The sequence below is a fragment of the Bos taurus genome, chromosome 13 (assembly GCF_002263795.3).
Source record: "Bos taurus isolate L1 Dominette 01449 registration number 42190680 breed Hereford chromosome 13, ARS-UCD2.0, whole genome shotgun sequence".
NCBI classification, from domain to species: domain Eukaryota; kingdom Metazoa; phylum Chordata; class Mammalia; order Artiodactyla; family Bovidae; genus Bos; species Bos taurus.
In genome coordinates this window covers 18,332,782-18,346,276 of record NC_037340.1, presented here as the reverse complement: position 1 = coordinate 18,346,276, position 13,495 = coordinate 18,332,782, and the positions used below count along the sequence as shown (strand labels likewise).

At 39.9% G+C, this 13,495-nt stretch overlaps 1 protein-coding gene across 5 annotated transcripts in view; it reads right to left on the bottom strand.

Moving 5' to 3' along the window:
- The window catches only part of CUL2 (cullin 2), a 71,520-nt gene that overhangs the window by 47,191 nt on the left and 10,834 nt on the right, over nucleotides 1-13,495 (bottom strand). For all 5 annotated transcript variants that reach the window (XM_005214227.5, XM_025000723.2, XM_005214225.5 and 2 more), the window contains 1 exon segment: nucleotides 5,449-5,589. In XM_005214227.5, coding sequence (XP_005214284.1) covers nucleotides 5,449-5,567 — 119 coding nt within the window. In that variant the 5' untranslated portion in view covers nucleotides 5,568-5,589.

Sequence of the window (13,495 nt, the reverse complement as noted above, 5' to 3'; positions counted from 1 at the left end):
CACAGAATGAAGGACACTGACCCAACATGTGACAGGACAGGACCACATAAGGTAAGTCACACACCCTACAAATGCTTTGTAAAAAATTAAGTGCTAACATATGGTGCTGCACAATCTTCAGAGGAGAGTGGTGGGCTTTTTTTTTCAGTTTCAAAATATGAAAGATTTATCACTGCTAAAATTTCTACTTAATATCTGAGTATCAGAAGTCAACCTTATATTCCTGGGCAAAATAACAGGAAAAGGAGAGAAACTGGCTGTAGAACAATTAGGGACACAGGTCTTTATTTTTCAAAATAAAATTTTAAAACTGAGATTTCAAGTTTGCTGTTTGCGCAGACTTTTTTTTATTTCAGGGGAGGAGCAGAAAACTCATGATCAGGTGAAGAGTAATTGGATCATCTTAGATCAAACAATAAACATTTTAGAAATATCAATAACTGAAGGGACTTTTCTAGGAAGCTAGCTATCTCAAACCCATTTCCAAACTAACAAGTAACTATATATTCTGTAGAATAAGAACACATTTAATTATTCCATTTTAACTTATGCTCATTTTCTCTTTGTCATCTTCTATGACCAATTCCTTCTCTTCTCTTTTTACTCATTATTTTAGTTAAAATAGCCTTAAAAGTACCTAAGTACTTGCCTAGCCCAACCTCATTCATGCACAAGTAACTTTTAACACTTTTTAAAGTTTTTACTAAGATTCCAATCAGAAACAGTTCATGATGTTCCACACGCACACACACAAAACTTAAAAGAGACTAGTTCAATAATAAGCTCTTCAAAGGCAAAATCCACTATCAATTATCATCTAGATACAATGGAAAGTACAAGAAATCAGATGTTAGAAATCTTGCATAAAGTCTGTGCTCCATCAATGATTACCAGCACAGCGTCAGTGGGTCCCTTTACCGCTGAATACCAGTTTCCACATCTATTATATCTGCCCCACCGGTCTGATAGGCATGTTTGGGGCACCAAATAACACTAAAAATGTAAAAGATCTCTGCAAACTATGAAGTCTTCTAGAAAAGTTACCATCATTTTCTGTATCTGTAGTGACTAGAACACAGATAGCCTATCGAATGTTTCTTACTGACAGCTGCAACAGTAATGAATTCAAAGAACTTCACTGTTCCTGCACCAACATTTGGTTTAATATTAACAACTGGGTTAGGCACTGACAAGAAGTTGAATCACTCTTATGAAATCCCAGCCTTTCTAGAGAACACACACCTTGTTCAGTGAGGCAGCCATCCTTCAGCCCCAGGGCACTGCTGGAGGGGGCAGTGAGCAGGAGACGACAGGAACCTTCACCCACGTAATACCTTCACGTCTCATCTTCCCTTTAGACGAAAAGAGTCTCTGGTTCCTGCAGGGTCTACTCTGTCCATAAAGCCTCCTATAGGGCCCTTCAACCCAGAGACCAGGCCTCAACCCCACTCCCTTCCTTCATGTGGAATATCCCTGTGGTAGAAGGTGAAGGCAGGTCAGCAGTCTGCCAGGGCTGCCCCCAGGCCCTCCCAGCCACGGTGCCTGGCAAACACTGGGCAGAGCTGGTGAGACAGCCACCCACCCCTCTCTCCAGCTACCAGTGGCTGAGGGTTCCTAGAGACCGCTTTAACCTCCCAAATACTAAGAAGCTAAAGTACTGGAATGCTGTGGGTTTTTTCCAGAGTATATATCCTGGGTGCTGGAGGTCACACTGCGTTTTTACCTATATAATGATATTATTAATGCTATAATATACATATAATATACATGTCTGCCCTCTTAACACAGGAGGCAGCATGTCAGTCTCAATCTGAAGGTCCTGAGTTTGAACCTCAGAAAGGGCAGATCACTCTTTTAGGGCTTCCCTGATAGCTCAGTTGGTAAAGAATCCACCTGCAACGCAGGAGACCCCAGTTCGATTCCTGGGTTGGAAAGATCTGCTGGAGAAGGGATAGGCTACCCATTCCAGTATTCTTGGGCTTCCCTTGTGGCTCAGCTGGTAAAGACTCCATTTCCAATGTGGGAGACCTAGGTTCAATCCCTGGGCTGGGAAGATCCCCTGGAGAAGGGAAAGGTTACCCACTTCAGTATTCTGGCCTGGAGAATTCCATGGACTGTACAGATCAAGGGGTTGCAAAGGGTCGGACATGACTGAGCAACTTTCACTTTCATATACATACATTATATTCAGTTCAGTTCAGTCACTCAGTTGTGTCCGACTTTGCAATCCCATGGACTGCAGCACTCCAGGCCTCCCCGTCCATCACCAACTCCCAGAGCTTACTCAAATTCGTGTCCATCGAGTCAGTGATGCCATGCAACCACCTAATCCTCTGTTGTCCCCTTCTCCTCCGGCCTTCAATCTTTCCCAGCATCAGGGTCTTTTCCAATGAGTCAGTTCTTCACATCAGGTGGCCCAAGTACTGGAGTTTCAGGCTTCAGCATCAGTCCTTCCAATGAACGCTGTTAAGTCGCTTCAGTCGTGTCTGACTCTGTGCGACCCCATAGACGGCAGCCCACCAGGCTCCCCCATCCCTGGGATTCTCCAGGCAAGAACACTGGAGTGGGTTGCCATTTCCTTCTCCAATGCATGAAAGTGAAAAGTGAAAGTGAAGTCGCTCAGGCATGTCTGACTCTTTGAGACCCCATGGACTGCAGCCTACCAGGCTCCTCCGTCCATGGGATTTTCCAGGCAAGAGTACTGGAGTGGGGTGCCACTGCCTTCTCCGTTCCAATGAATAGTTAGGACTGATTTCCCTTAGGATTGACTGGTTTGATCCAGTCCAAGGGACTCTCAAGAGTTTTCTCCAACACCACAGTTCAACGTATCAATTCTTCAGCTCCCAGCTTTCTTTATAGTTCAACTCTCACATCCATACATGACCACTGGAAAAACCATAGCTTTGACTAGACAGACCTTTGTCAGCAAAGTAATGTCTCCACTTTTTAATATGCCATCTAGGTTGATCATAGCTTTTCTTCCAAGGAGCAAGTATATTTTAATTTCATGGCTGCAGTCACCATCTGCAGTGATTTTGGAGCCCAAAAAAATAAAGTCTGACACTGTTTCCATTGTTTCCCCATCTATTTGCCATGAAGTGACAGGACCAGATGTCATGATCTTAGTTTTTTGAATGCTGAGTTTTAAGTTGACTTTTTCACTCTCTTCTTTCCCTTTCATCAAGAGCCTCTTTAGTTCTTTCTCACTCTCTGCCATATGCGTGGTGTCATCTGCATATCTGAGGTTATTGATATTTCTCCAAGAAATCTTGATTCCAGTTTGTGCTTCATCCAGTCCAGCATTTCTCAAGATGTACTCTGCATATAAGTAAAATAAGCAGAGTGACAATATACAGCCTTGACATACTCCTTTCCCAATTTGGAACCAGTCTGTTGTTCCATGTCCAGTTCTAACTGTTGCTCCTGACCTGCATACAGGTTTCTCAAGAGGCAGGTCAGGTGGTCTGGTATTCCCATTTCTAAGAATTTTCCAAAGTTTGTTGTCATCCATACAGTCAAAGGCTTTTGCATAGTCAATAAAGCAGAAATAGATGTTTTTCTGGGACTCTCTTGCTTTTTCGATGATCCAGCAAATGTTGGCAATTTGATCTCTGGTTCCTGTGCCTTTTCTAAAACCAGCTTGAACATCTGGAAGTTCACAGTTCACATACTGTTGAAGCCTGGCTTGGAGAGTTTTGAGCATTACGCATGTGAGATGAGTGCAATTGTGCAGTAGTTTGAGCATTCTTTGGGATTGCTTTTCTTTGGGATTGGAATGAAAACTGACCTTTTCCAGTCCTGTGGCCACTGCTGAGTTTTTCAAATTTGCTGGCATACTGAGTGTAGCACTTTCACAGCATCATCTTTTAGGATTTGAAATAGCTCAACTGGAATTCCATCACCTCCACTAGCCTTTGGTCATAGTGATGCGTCCTAAGGCCCACTTGACTTCACATTCCAGGATGTCTGGTTCTAGGTGAGTGATCACACCATCATGGTTATCTGGGCCATGAAGATCTTTTTTGTACAGTTCTTTTGTGTATTCTTGCCACCTCTTAATATCTTCTGCTTCTGTTAGGTCCATACCATTTCTGTCCTTTATTGAGCCCATCTTTGCATGAAATGTTCCCTTGATATCTCTAAATTTCTTGAAGAGATCACTAGTTTTTCATGTTCTATTGTTTTCCTCTATTTCTTTGCACTGATCACTGAGGAAGGCTTTCTTATCTCTCCTTGCTATTCTGCTATTCTTTGGAATTTTGCATTCAAATAGGTTTATCTTTCCTTTTCTCCTTTGCCTTTCGCTTTTCTTCTTTTTACAGCCATCTGTAAGGCCTCCCCAGACAACCATTTTGACTTTTTGCATTTTTTCCCTTGGGGATGGTCTTGATTACTGCCTCCTGTACAATGTCACAAACCTCCGTACATAGTTCATCAGGCACTCTATCACAACTAATTCCTTGAACCCAATCCCTTGAATCTATTTGTCACTTCCACTGTATAATGTAAGGGATCTGATTTAGGTCATACAGGAATCGTCTAATGGTTTTCTCTACTTTCTTCAATTTAAATCTGAATTTGGCAATAAGGAGTTTATGATCTGAGCCATAGTCAGCTCCTGGTCTCGTTTTTGCTGACTGTATAGAGCTTCTCCATATTAGGTATAGTATATCTGTGTGTATGTATATAATGTTTTTAAAATAAGATTGCTTTCATGTAGGAACGCAGGGCAGCAGGTTTTAGGCCACAGGGAAACCACCTACTTATGTTTTCATATACAACCCCTAACTCGCAAATGCAGACAACCCAGGTAAGAACCGTTCCCGCCTCACAGGCGCTGAATGTGCTATGTGCTCTCTGCCTGCAACGCTGCCCCTAGGTCTCTGTGTGACCTGCTCCCTCCCTCTGTCCTAGTCTTTGCTCAAGTTTTGTTTTTTTGTGTTTTTTTTTGCTTTTTTTTTTTTTGCTCAAGTTTTATCACCATCCTCAGAGAGACCTTCCCTGACCACCATCTGCAGAGTCCCACACACACTCCAGCCACACTCAGACACTTGCCCTGCTTCACTCCTCCCCACCGGACCGCCCCGATACTTAACCTGTTACGATTAACAGAAGCACTGGCATGAGGTTTGCTTTACATCTGTTTAATGCCTATCTCCTTCAGTAGAATGAAAGGAAAGTGGCTTGTTTTGTTCACAGCTGTACTCCCAAAGCCTGAAGTGGTGTCTGACATATGCTAAATCTCAGGAAAGTATTTGCTGAACAAAAGGTTATGGAAGACTGTTGACTGCCACATACAGGCAATAAATTTGGAAATGTCAACAATAATACATTTGAAAATAGTTATACTGGAAAGTTCTTCCACTTAGGAAAGCTTAAACCTGTTTTCAACAAGCTTATGAACCCAGAGTGCTGACGGGTGCAGGCGTAGGTGCCACCAAAGGATACGAGAAGCGGTCGTTCCACGTTGCTCTCTCCACGTACTCCAACATGACCACAGCTTTGATTGTCGTGAGGAGTTTGCTCCAGGTTTCATCAAAATCCACTACTCTTGGTTTCAAAGACATTGTGCAAGTTTAGTGTTGAAATCTGTTAATTAAAGACAATGCTAACATTAGCATGAATTACACGGGGTCAGTCATTTGTCTCTAAAACAATCACATCATTAGGCAGCAGGATGCAGGAAGGCGTGAGAACAGAGCCTGGCGCGTGGTGAGAACAATCAACGTTGGCTGTCATCTTTTCATGCCTGTCCAGACAAGGAATTCTTCAGAATGTTTGTATTCACTACAAACTCTAAGAAATAGAGAGCTTTTAACACAAATTATTTATAATTCAGGGTGGTCCAAAGAATGAGAAGCTTCACGTGCTGACAGAAAGAAGCTGGGGCTCAATGAGCCAAAAAGTTAAACTCCAACACGAGAAATCCACAGCAGATACTCAGTCAAGACAAAAAGGCTTCAGCCCCAAATCCTCGTGGTTTGCACTCCTTAAACTGGAGACTAAGCGCATATATGAGGAAACACAAAATCATTAAAGGGTTTCTTTTCTTAAATCATCAGTTTAGCTGGATTCCAAATCCTTCTCCATAACACAGCAGAAGAACAGAATTAAAAGAAAAACCTTGTAAAGCCACATTTAATGGCACAAGGGAGCATTTTTCCTGCGCAAGCCTTCACACCCTCCCCGAAGTTTTCCCTCATTACGGGACTGTGAAGCACCAAGTTAGTCCTGTAGCTAGGGCCAAACAAGGAGGAAACATTCTTCCTCTTTGTGTCCCACTGTGGGGAAAAAAGGAGGTAAAGAGACAGCAGGGAGAAGGCAGGATGCATAGAGAAAAAGGAAACGAGACAAGAGACCAGTTGCATGGTCCACGAACTGGAGGAGGCCCTGGGCTCTTCTTACGTGGTGAAGAAAAGAACTGCAGAGGGGTCCAGGGAACAGACTTCAAGAGAAGAGAAGAAAAGGAATCAGAGAGGTTAAACAAAAGCCCAAAGAGGGTGTGCCACACTGAATCAACTCTCTTCCATCAACAGACCAGGCCTTAAATTTCCTCTAACTAGCAGTAATCCCTGTGTGTGTGTGTATTGGGGGGAAGAGGGGGACCTAAAGCTCCAGTTTTAAAACAGAAAATTAACCTTAACTTCTCATGCTTTTCACACATCCTATCTGTGTGGGATTTCTTAAATCCTTCCATTCTCGTGCAACCCCATAAAAGCTCTGGGGTCAGGCCCTCAACAGTTTCAGTTTGCATTCATCTTTTATTTATCAAAGAAGTACTAATAACTGTTAATACTTATACAGTACTTACTATGAAAGTGAAAGTCACTCAGTCGTGTCTCTTTTCGACCCCATGGACTATATATATAGTTCATGGAATTAATTCTGCAGGCCAGAATACTGGAGTAGGTAGCCTTTCCCTTCTCCAGGGCATCTTCCCAACCCAAGGATCAAACCCGGGTCTCCCACATGGCATACAGATTCTTTACCGGCTGAGCCACAAGGGAAGCCCAAGAATACTGGAGTGGGTAGCCTATCCCTTCTCCAGCAGATCTTCCTGACCAAGGAATCGAACCAGGGTCTCCTGCATTGCAGGCAGATTCTTTAACAACTGAGCTATCAGGGAAGCCCATACTTACTATGAGCCAAACACACATCTAAGTGCTTTATATAAAGTCACTTAATCTTCCCAACAATCTGAAGTAGGGCCCACTGTTCCCTCCATTTTCTGGATAAGAAAACTAATTACATGGTGATTAACAAACTTGCTTAAGGTCGCAGAGCTATTTATTGATGGCATCAGGATTCAGACCTGCGCTGGAACCCCTGCCCTCAACTACCATATACAACTATGTGCTGTGTGCTCAGTGATGGCTGACTCCTTGCGACCCCATGAACTGTAGCCCACCAGGTTTCTCTGTCCATGGGACTTCCCAGGCAAGAATACTAGTAGTGGGTTGCCATGTCCTACTCCAGCAGACTTAGGAACATCCATGCCAGGCATTGTACTAGGTGAGGATAACAGTGGTCAACAGAGTTCTTGACTTCCAAGGAAGTTAGACTCTTGGATCTGGCATTCAGCAACAAAAATAACCTAAACCACAGAGCTGACCATGTCACTCTGGTACTTAAAGCAGCTTGAGATTTTCCACTACGGATAGCATCTGGTTTAAGCTCATTGGCAACAGGATCATCAAGCTTCCATGATGTGACCTTGAACTAAAGCCCATCCTCACCTTGCTCTTCTCATGGGACTCCTTTCCTTGGCATCATAATCTGGAAACTTCTTTGCTTAGAGGTCACTGAACACAACAGGCTGATTCACAAGCACTGAGCGTTACCGTGATTGCTTTCTGTACCTAAAATTCTTCTCTTCTCCATGCCTCCTCCTTTCAATCCATTCACCTAACTCCTACTGATCTTTTAGCCTTGGCCCAGAATATTAGCTTTTAGGAAATTTTCTGGGCCCACTTAAACTAGGTAAGGTGTCCTCTTCTGTGTAACTTGAGAATTCTCTTTAACTGCTATTAGAGGATTAAACTACCCTCAGCCAACTCGATGGACATGAATTTGAGCAAGCTCCAGGAGCTAGTGATAGACAGGGAAGCCTGGCACGTTGCAGTCCATGGAGTCACAAAGAGTCGGACACGATTAAGCAACTGAACTGAACTGAGCCACGATTATCTGAGTGCTTCCTCAGGGTAGGGAGACTACTGTGTAACTGTGTACCAAAAAGCTATCACTGTTTGCTTCACATTCCATTCCTCCCCCTATAAGAATGGGATCATACCACACACCCTACTTATACATTATTTTAATGGTTGCATCGATTACCTTTTAGCTTTATTCAAGTTTTAGCAGAATCACACTGGCATTGATTTCTCTGTTGAGAACAGAGAGAATGGGTTTATGTACAGTGATAATCCACTCTTAGATGGATGGAAAATGTGAACACCAAGGTGAGAGAAGCATCAGCCCAGGGAAATACACTAAAAACTAACAAACCAGTAACAGGAAGTATGCTAAAAGAGTTGGTTAGCTTCTATGCCTGCCCAATAGAAAGCTCCTTTATTTAAGCTCCTTAAATAAAATCTATGTTACTTCATCTTATTTAAATTGTTTAAATGATCTTTACTCATGGAGCATTTATACAAGGATGTAAAAGAGAGAGGGCAAAGAAAGAAATTTTATGGCAATAACATTTATGAAATTTTCATTACATTTGAAAATGATTCATAGATTAGATTTTCTCACTAGGAGCACCATTTCTAAGTATCGTATGGTATCACAGAGCTACCACGTGATTCAGTAATTCACTCCTATGCAATAGAAAACATGTCCACACAAAAACTTGGACATGGGGCTTTCCTGTGGCACAGTGGTAAAGAATCCACCTGGCAATGCAAGAGACTCCGGTTCGATCCCTGATCCAGGAAGATCCCACATGCCACAGAGCAACTAAAGCCCAGGAGCCACAACTACTGACCTTACTTGCCACAACTCCTGAAGCTCAAGTGCCCTACAGCCTTGCTCTGCAACACAAAGAAGCCACTGCAGAGAGAAGCCCAAGCACCACAACTAGGGAAAAGCCCACACAGCAACAAAGACCCAGCCCAGCCAAAAATAAATAAAATAAAATAAAAAAACATAAAAACTTGGACACAAATGTTCATAGCAGCATTTATTTATAAAGGCCAAAAAAGTGGAAATCACTCAAATGTCTATCAAGTAAAAAATGGATAAATAAAATGTAGTATATCCAATGATTATTCTGTAATACAAAGGAATGGAGTACTGATAGATGCTACAATATAGATAAACCTCAAAAACATATTCTGTGAATAAAGTTGGTCATAAAAGACTGCCTATTACTGCCTATTCCGTTTACATGAAATATCCAGAAAAGACAGATCAGCAGACACAGCAAGTATTTTAGTGTTTGCACAGGTTTACAGGACCTGGAGAAAAATGGTTAGTGACTGCTAATTAGGTGATGAAAATGTTTTAAAACTGATTGTCATCATGTTTGCACAACCCTCACATGTGCTAAAAACCACTGAACTGTACAGTTCAAATGAGTACACTGAATGGTATGCAAAGGATAACTCAATAAAGCTGTTAAGACACTTAAGGTGAAATAACCGTACCAAAAATTTTGGAGCAATTTAATGTGGAGGGGAATGTAGGGGAGAACAGGTACATTTACATGATTGCAAATTCTGAAATCTCAGTCTCCTTCTCACTCCTATGCTACAGTCACCATGTCCCATCACTAGAGGGATCTATTATGTGTGTCTGGGAGTACTTTATGCATATATGTCATTATTTCCCCTTTTTACATAGTTGAATATAGAGATGGTCTTTCTTCACCTGTTTTATATAAATGGCATCACACCACTTACTTAACAATATATTCACTTAACAGTACATTTGGAAAAGCATTCCATATTAACACATAAGGATTTCTTTAATCCTAATAGCATTTCTTGGAGAAGGAAATGGCAACCCACTCCAGCATTCTTTGCCTGGAGAATCCCATGGACTGAGGAGCCTCGCAGGCTACAGTCCATGGGGTCGCAAAGAGTCAGACACAACCGAGTGACTAGGCAAATAGCATTTCACTGCTTGGCTGTACTTGGATTCATTCTATTATGTTTGATATGATATGTGATGAGTCCTCCAAAATTCAAGTACCTAGTTTAATATCAGTATTTTTGAGTTAAAATAGTTTTTTAAATGGATTAGTAAGTTCTTTTCACATTGACATCAACAAAGTTTTCTTCTAAAGATACTGTTAACACAACTTAAGTTACAATTGTTACAAATACTTATAAGAAAACTACAATTTATCATTATCCTTACTGTTCATTAAATACCTTCTGAATTCCTCCTATGTGATACATATTATATATACAAACATTACTAACCATCAACCTGCAAGTCTGCAAAATCCAGACTACAGGAAACTACTGGATAATCAGATTTCTTCAATAAATTATGCACACACGTAAGAGAGAGAAAAGAAAATGAGAGTGAGAGACATTTATGGAATAGAAATTAAACTAAAATAGACTGAAAAGGCACATTTAATCTATCACAGTATGACTGTTCCTATTTGGATCTAGATTTATGCTCTTTTTTAAAATTCATATTTATGATAACCTTGGAAATCTGAAAACACTTGAGGAGCTATTTCATGACCTTAAAAATATTTTTTATAACAATTAGGAGAGCTTTAAAAATGACAGTTCTTATCTGTCAAAGACACATCCCAAAATACTTATGAATGTAATAAATGCTGTCTGAGACCTACCTCAAAATTAAACAGCTTGTTTATGCACTGATTGATAATTGTTGAGAATGAGTGACAAGTACATTAGGCATTATTAAACTATTCATTCTCTGTATATGTTTGCAATTTTTCAAAGTAAATGGGTTTAAAAAAAATCTTTACCATCATCATTAACAGTTCCATAAATATGAGGAAGAGTGGGGAGCACATAAATCAGAATCAGAAAGTTATTTTTAAAAGGATTATTCATCCAAAAGATCTAACATTCAATTAATATGCATTCTAGAAAATCAGAATGAGAGGTAATTATTAAAGAAAAAATACTGCAGAACTAATGAACATTAGTTTTCCAACTTAGAAGGACATGTTGAATACCCAGAATATTTGATTTTAAAAATAACAAGGCACCACTTTTTGGCATACTAAACCACTGAGGATAAAGAAAGGACTTTATAATTTTTCAGAAAAGAAAAAAGTCACAACAGACTATAAATTATATATAGATTTACAATTGCAACACTGGATGCTGGAGGTAATATAAAGCAATGCTTTCAAAATGCTCAGGGGAAGATGACTAATCACCTAGAGTTCTCTATCCAGAGTGGTATCAAATAATGTACATGAAATCATTTTACTCAGGAATCTATTGGAAGATATCCTCTATAAGGAGGAAATTAACAAACTAAGAAAGACTTGGGATCCCAAAACAGAGGGATCTAACACAGAAGAGAGGAACAGGAATTTTTCAGCACAGAAGCTTGACAGATTTTAAAAACAACCCGTCTATACAGACACAGAACAAAGGGCTCCAGGAGGGTTCTTTCCAAGAAAAAAAAGACGGAAGGATACTTCCAAACTCATGTTACAAGGCCAGCATTACCATGATTACCAAAGGACACCACAAGAAAAGAAAATCTAGATACATATGTATGTATGGCTGAGTCCCTTCACTGTTCACCTAAAACTTTTATATTTGTTATCAACTATACCTCAATATAAAATACAAAGTTTTTAAAATAAATAAACAAAATGGGTGTCAAAATAAAAAAAATACACACACACCAAAAGAAAAGAAAGCTAAAGGCCAATATTCCTGATGAACACAGATGCAAACATCTGCAAAAAAAAAAAAAAATTTAGCAAGCCAAATTCAACAACACATTAAAAGGACTGATACACCATGATCAACTGTGATATATTCCAGGGATACAAGGTTCAACATCCACAGATCAATCAATGACATTAATACAATGAAGAATGAAAAATCACATGATGATCTCAACAGATGTAGAAAAAGCATCTGTCAAAATTCAACATTCATTTATGACAAAAGCTCTCAACAAAGTGGGCATAGAGGGAATGTACCTCAACATAATAAAGGTCATATAAGACAAGCCCACAGCTAACATACTAAACAGTGACAAGCTGCCTAATAACCACTTAGGCAGTTTCTATTAAAGTTAAGCATATACTTTCCATGGGATCCAGCAACTCCATTTCTGGGTATTTACACAGGAGAAATGAAGACATACATTCACAGGAAAACCTAAACACAAATTTTTAGAGCACCTTTATTAATAACTACCAAAGCGCACAAACCAAATATCCCATCAACTAGTGGATGGAAAACAAAATGTGGTGAATTCACACAACAGTATACTATTCAGTATTAAAGTTGGACAAATCACTGATATGTGGACAACAACAGATGATTCTCAAAAGCATTATGCCAAGTGAAAGCAGACATGTTCATTAAGCTACATATTGTAATGGTTGCTGAAAAAGTCAAAAATACAAAAACATACATCAAATCACTGATTGTCAGAGACTCAGGACAGATACTTGACTAGTTTTCTGACAACAAACATTTTCTAATCAGTTACTAGTTCTAAGAGAATAGCTAGGTAACCCAAGCTAAAGACAAAAATCAAATTGATAAATTATCTAGATTTCTGATAGCAATGTTCTAAAATCTCTTTTCCTTTTCAGTTTTTCTCTTCACACACCTACCTCACTCCCCAGAACACTAAAAGAGAGCCCCTGGAGGAGGAATAGCAACCCACTCCAGTAATCTTGCCTGGAGAATCCCATGGACAGAGAAGCCTGGTGGGTCCACGGACTCACAGAAGAGTTGGACATGACTGAGCAACTGATTATGCACGAACACACTAACATTTCCTTTCTCCCGAGAATCTTAACTTTGAGGTACAGATGCTGAAAGAGCTCTGAAGCAACATGGTACCAGCCCAAAGTGTTAACACAGCCTGACAATGTGTTATGATATGTTAACACAGCCTGACAAAACTCCCACTCCAACAATGTTTTAAAGAAAACAAAGTTGCCAGCAATAGCAGAAATACAAAAGATATAATTTTGCCAACATCAGATGGATTTTAATATGGAGTGATACTGTTTTTCAATCAGACATTTTTCATACAAAGAAGTGATTTGGATAATTACACTTCAGCAGGTAGAGCAGTAACAGCATCTCAAAACATTCATTTTAAGAACAGAACTGATGCTGGTACATAATTAAATATTTTATTTGAAGCACAAACTATTTTAGCAAAATGTAAAACCATGTTCAACATAATGATCAGTATGACTTCAGCTTAATTACTGATAAACATTTCAGTTGCCTTCCAAAAGTATAATTATCAACAATGTAAATGGCTAAACACTTAATGTCTTTTTTAGTAAAAA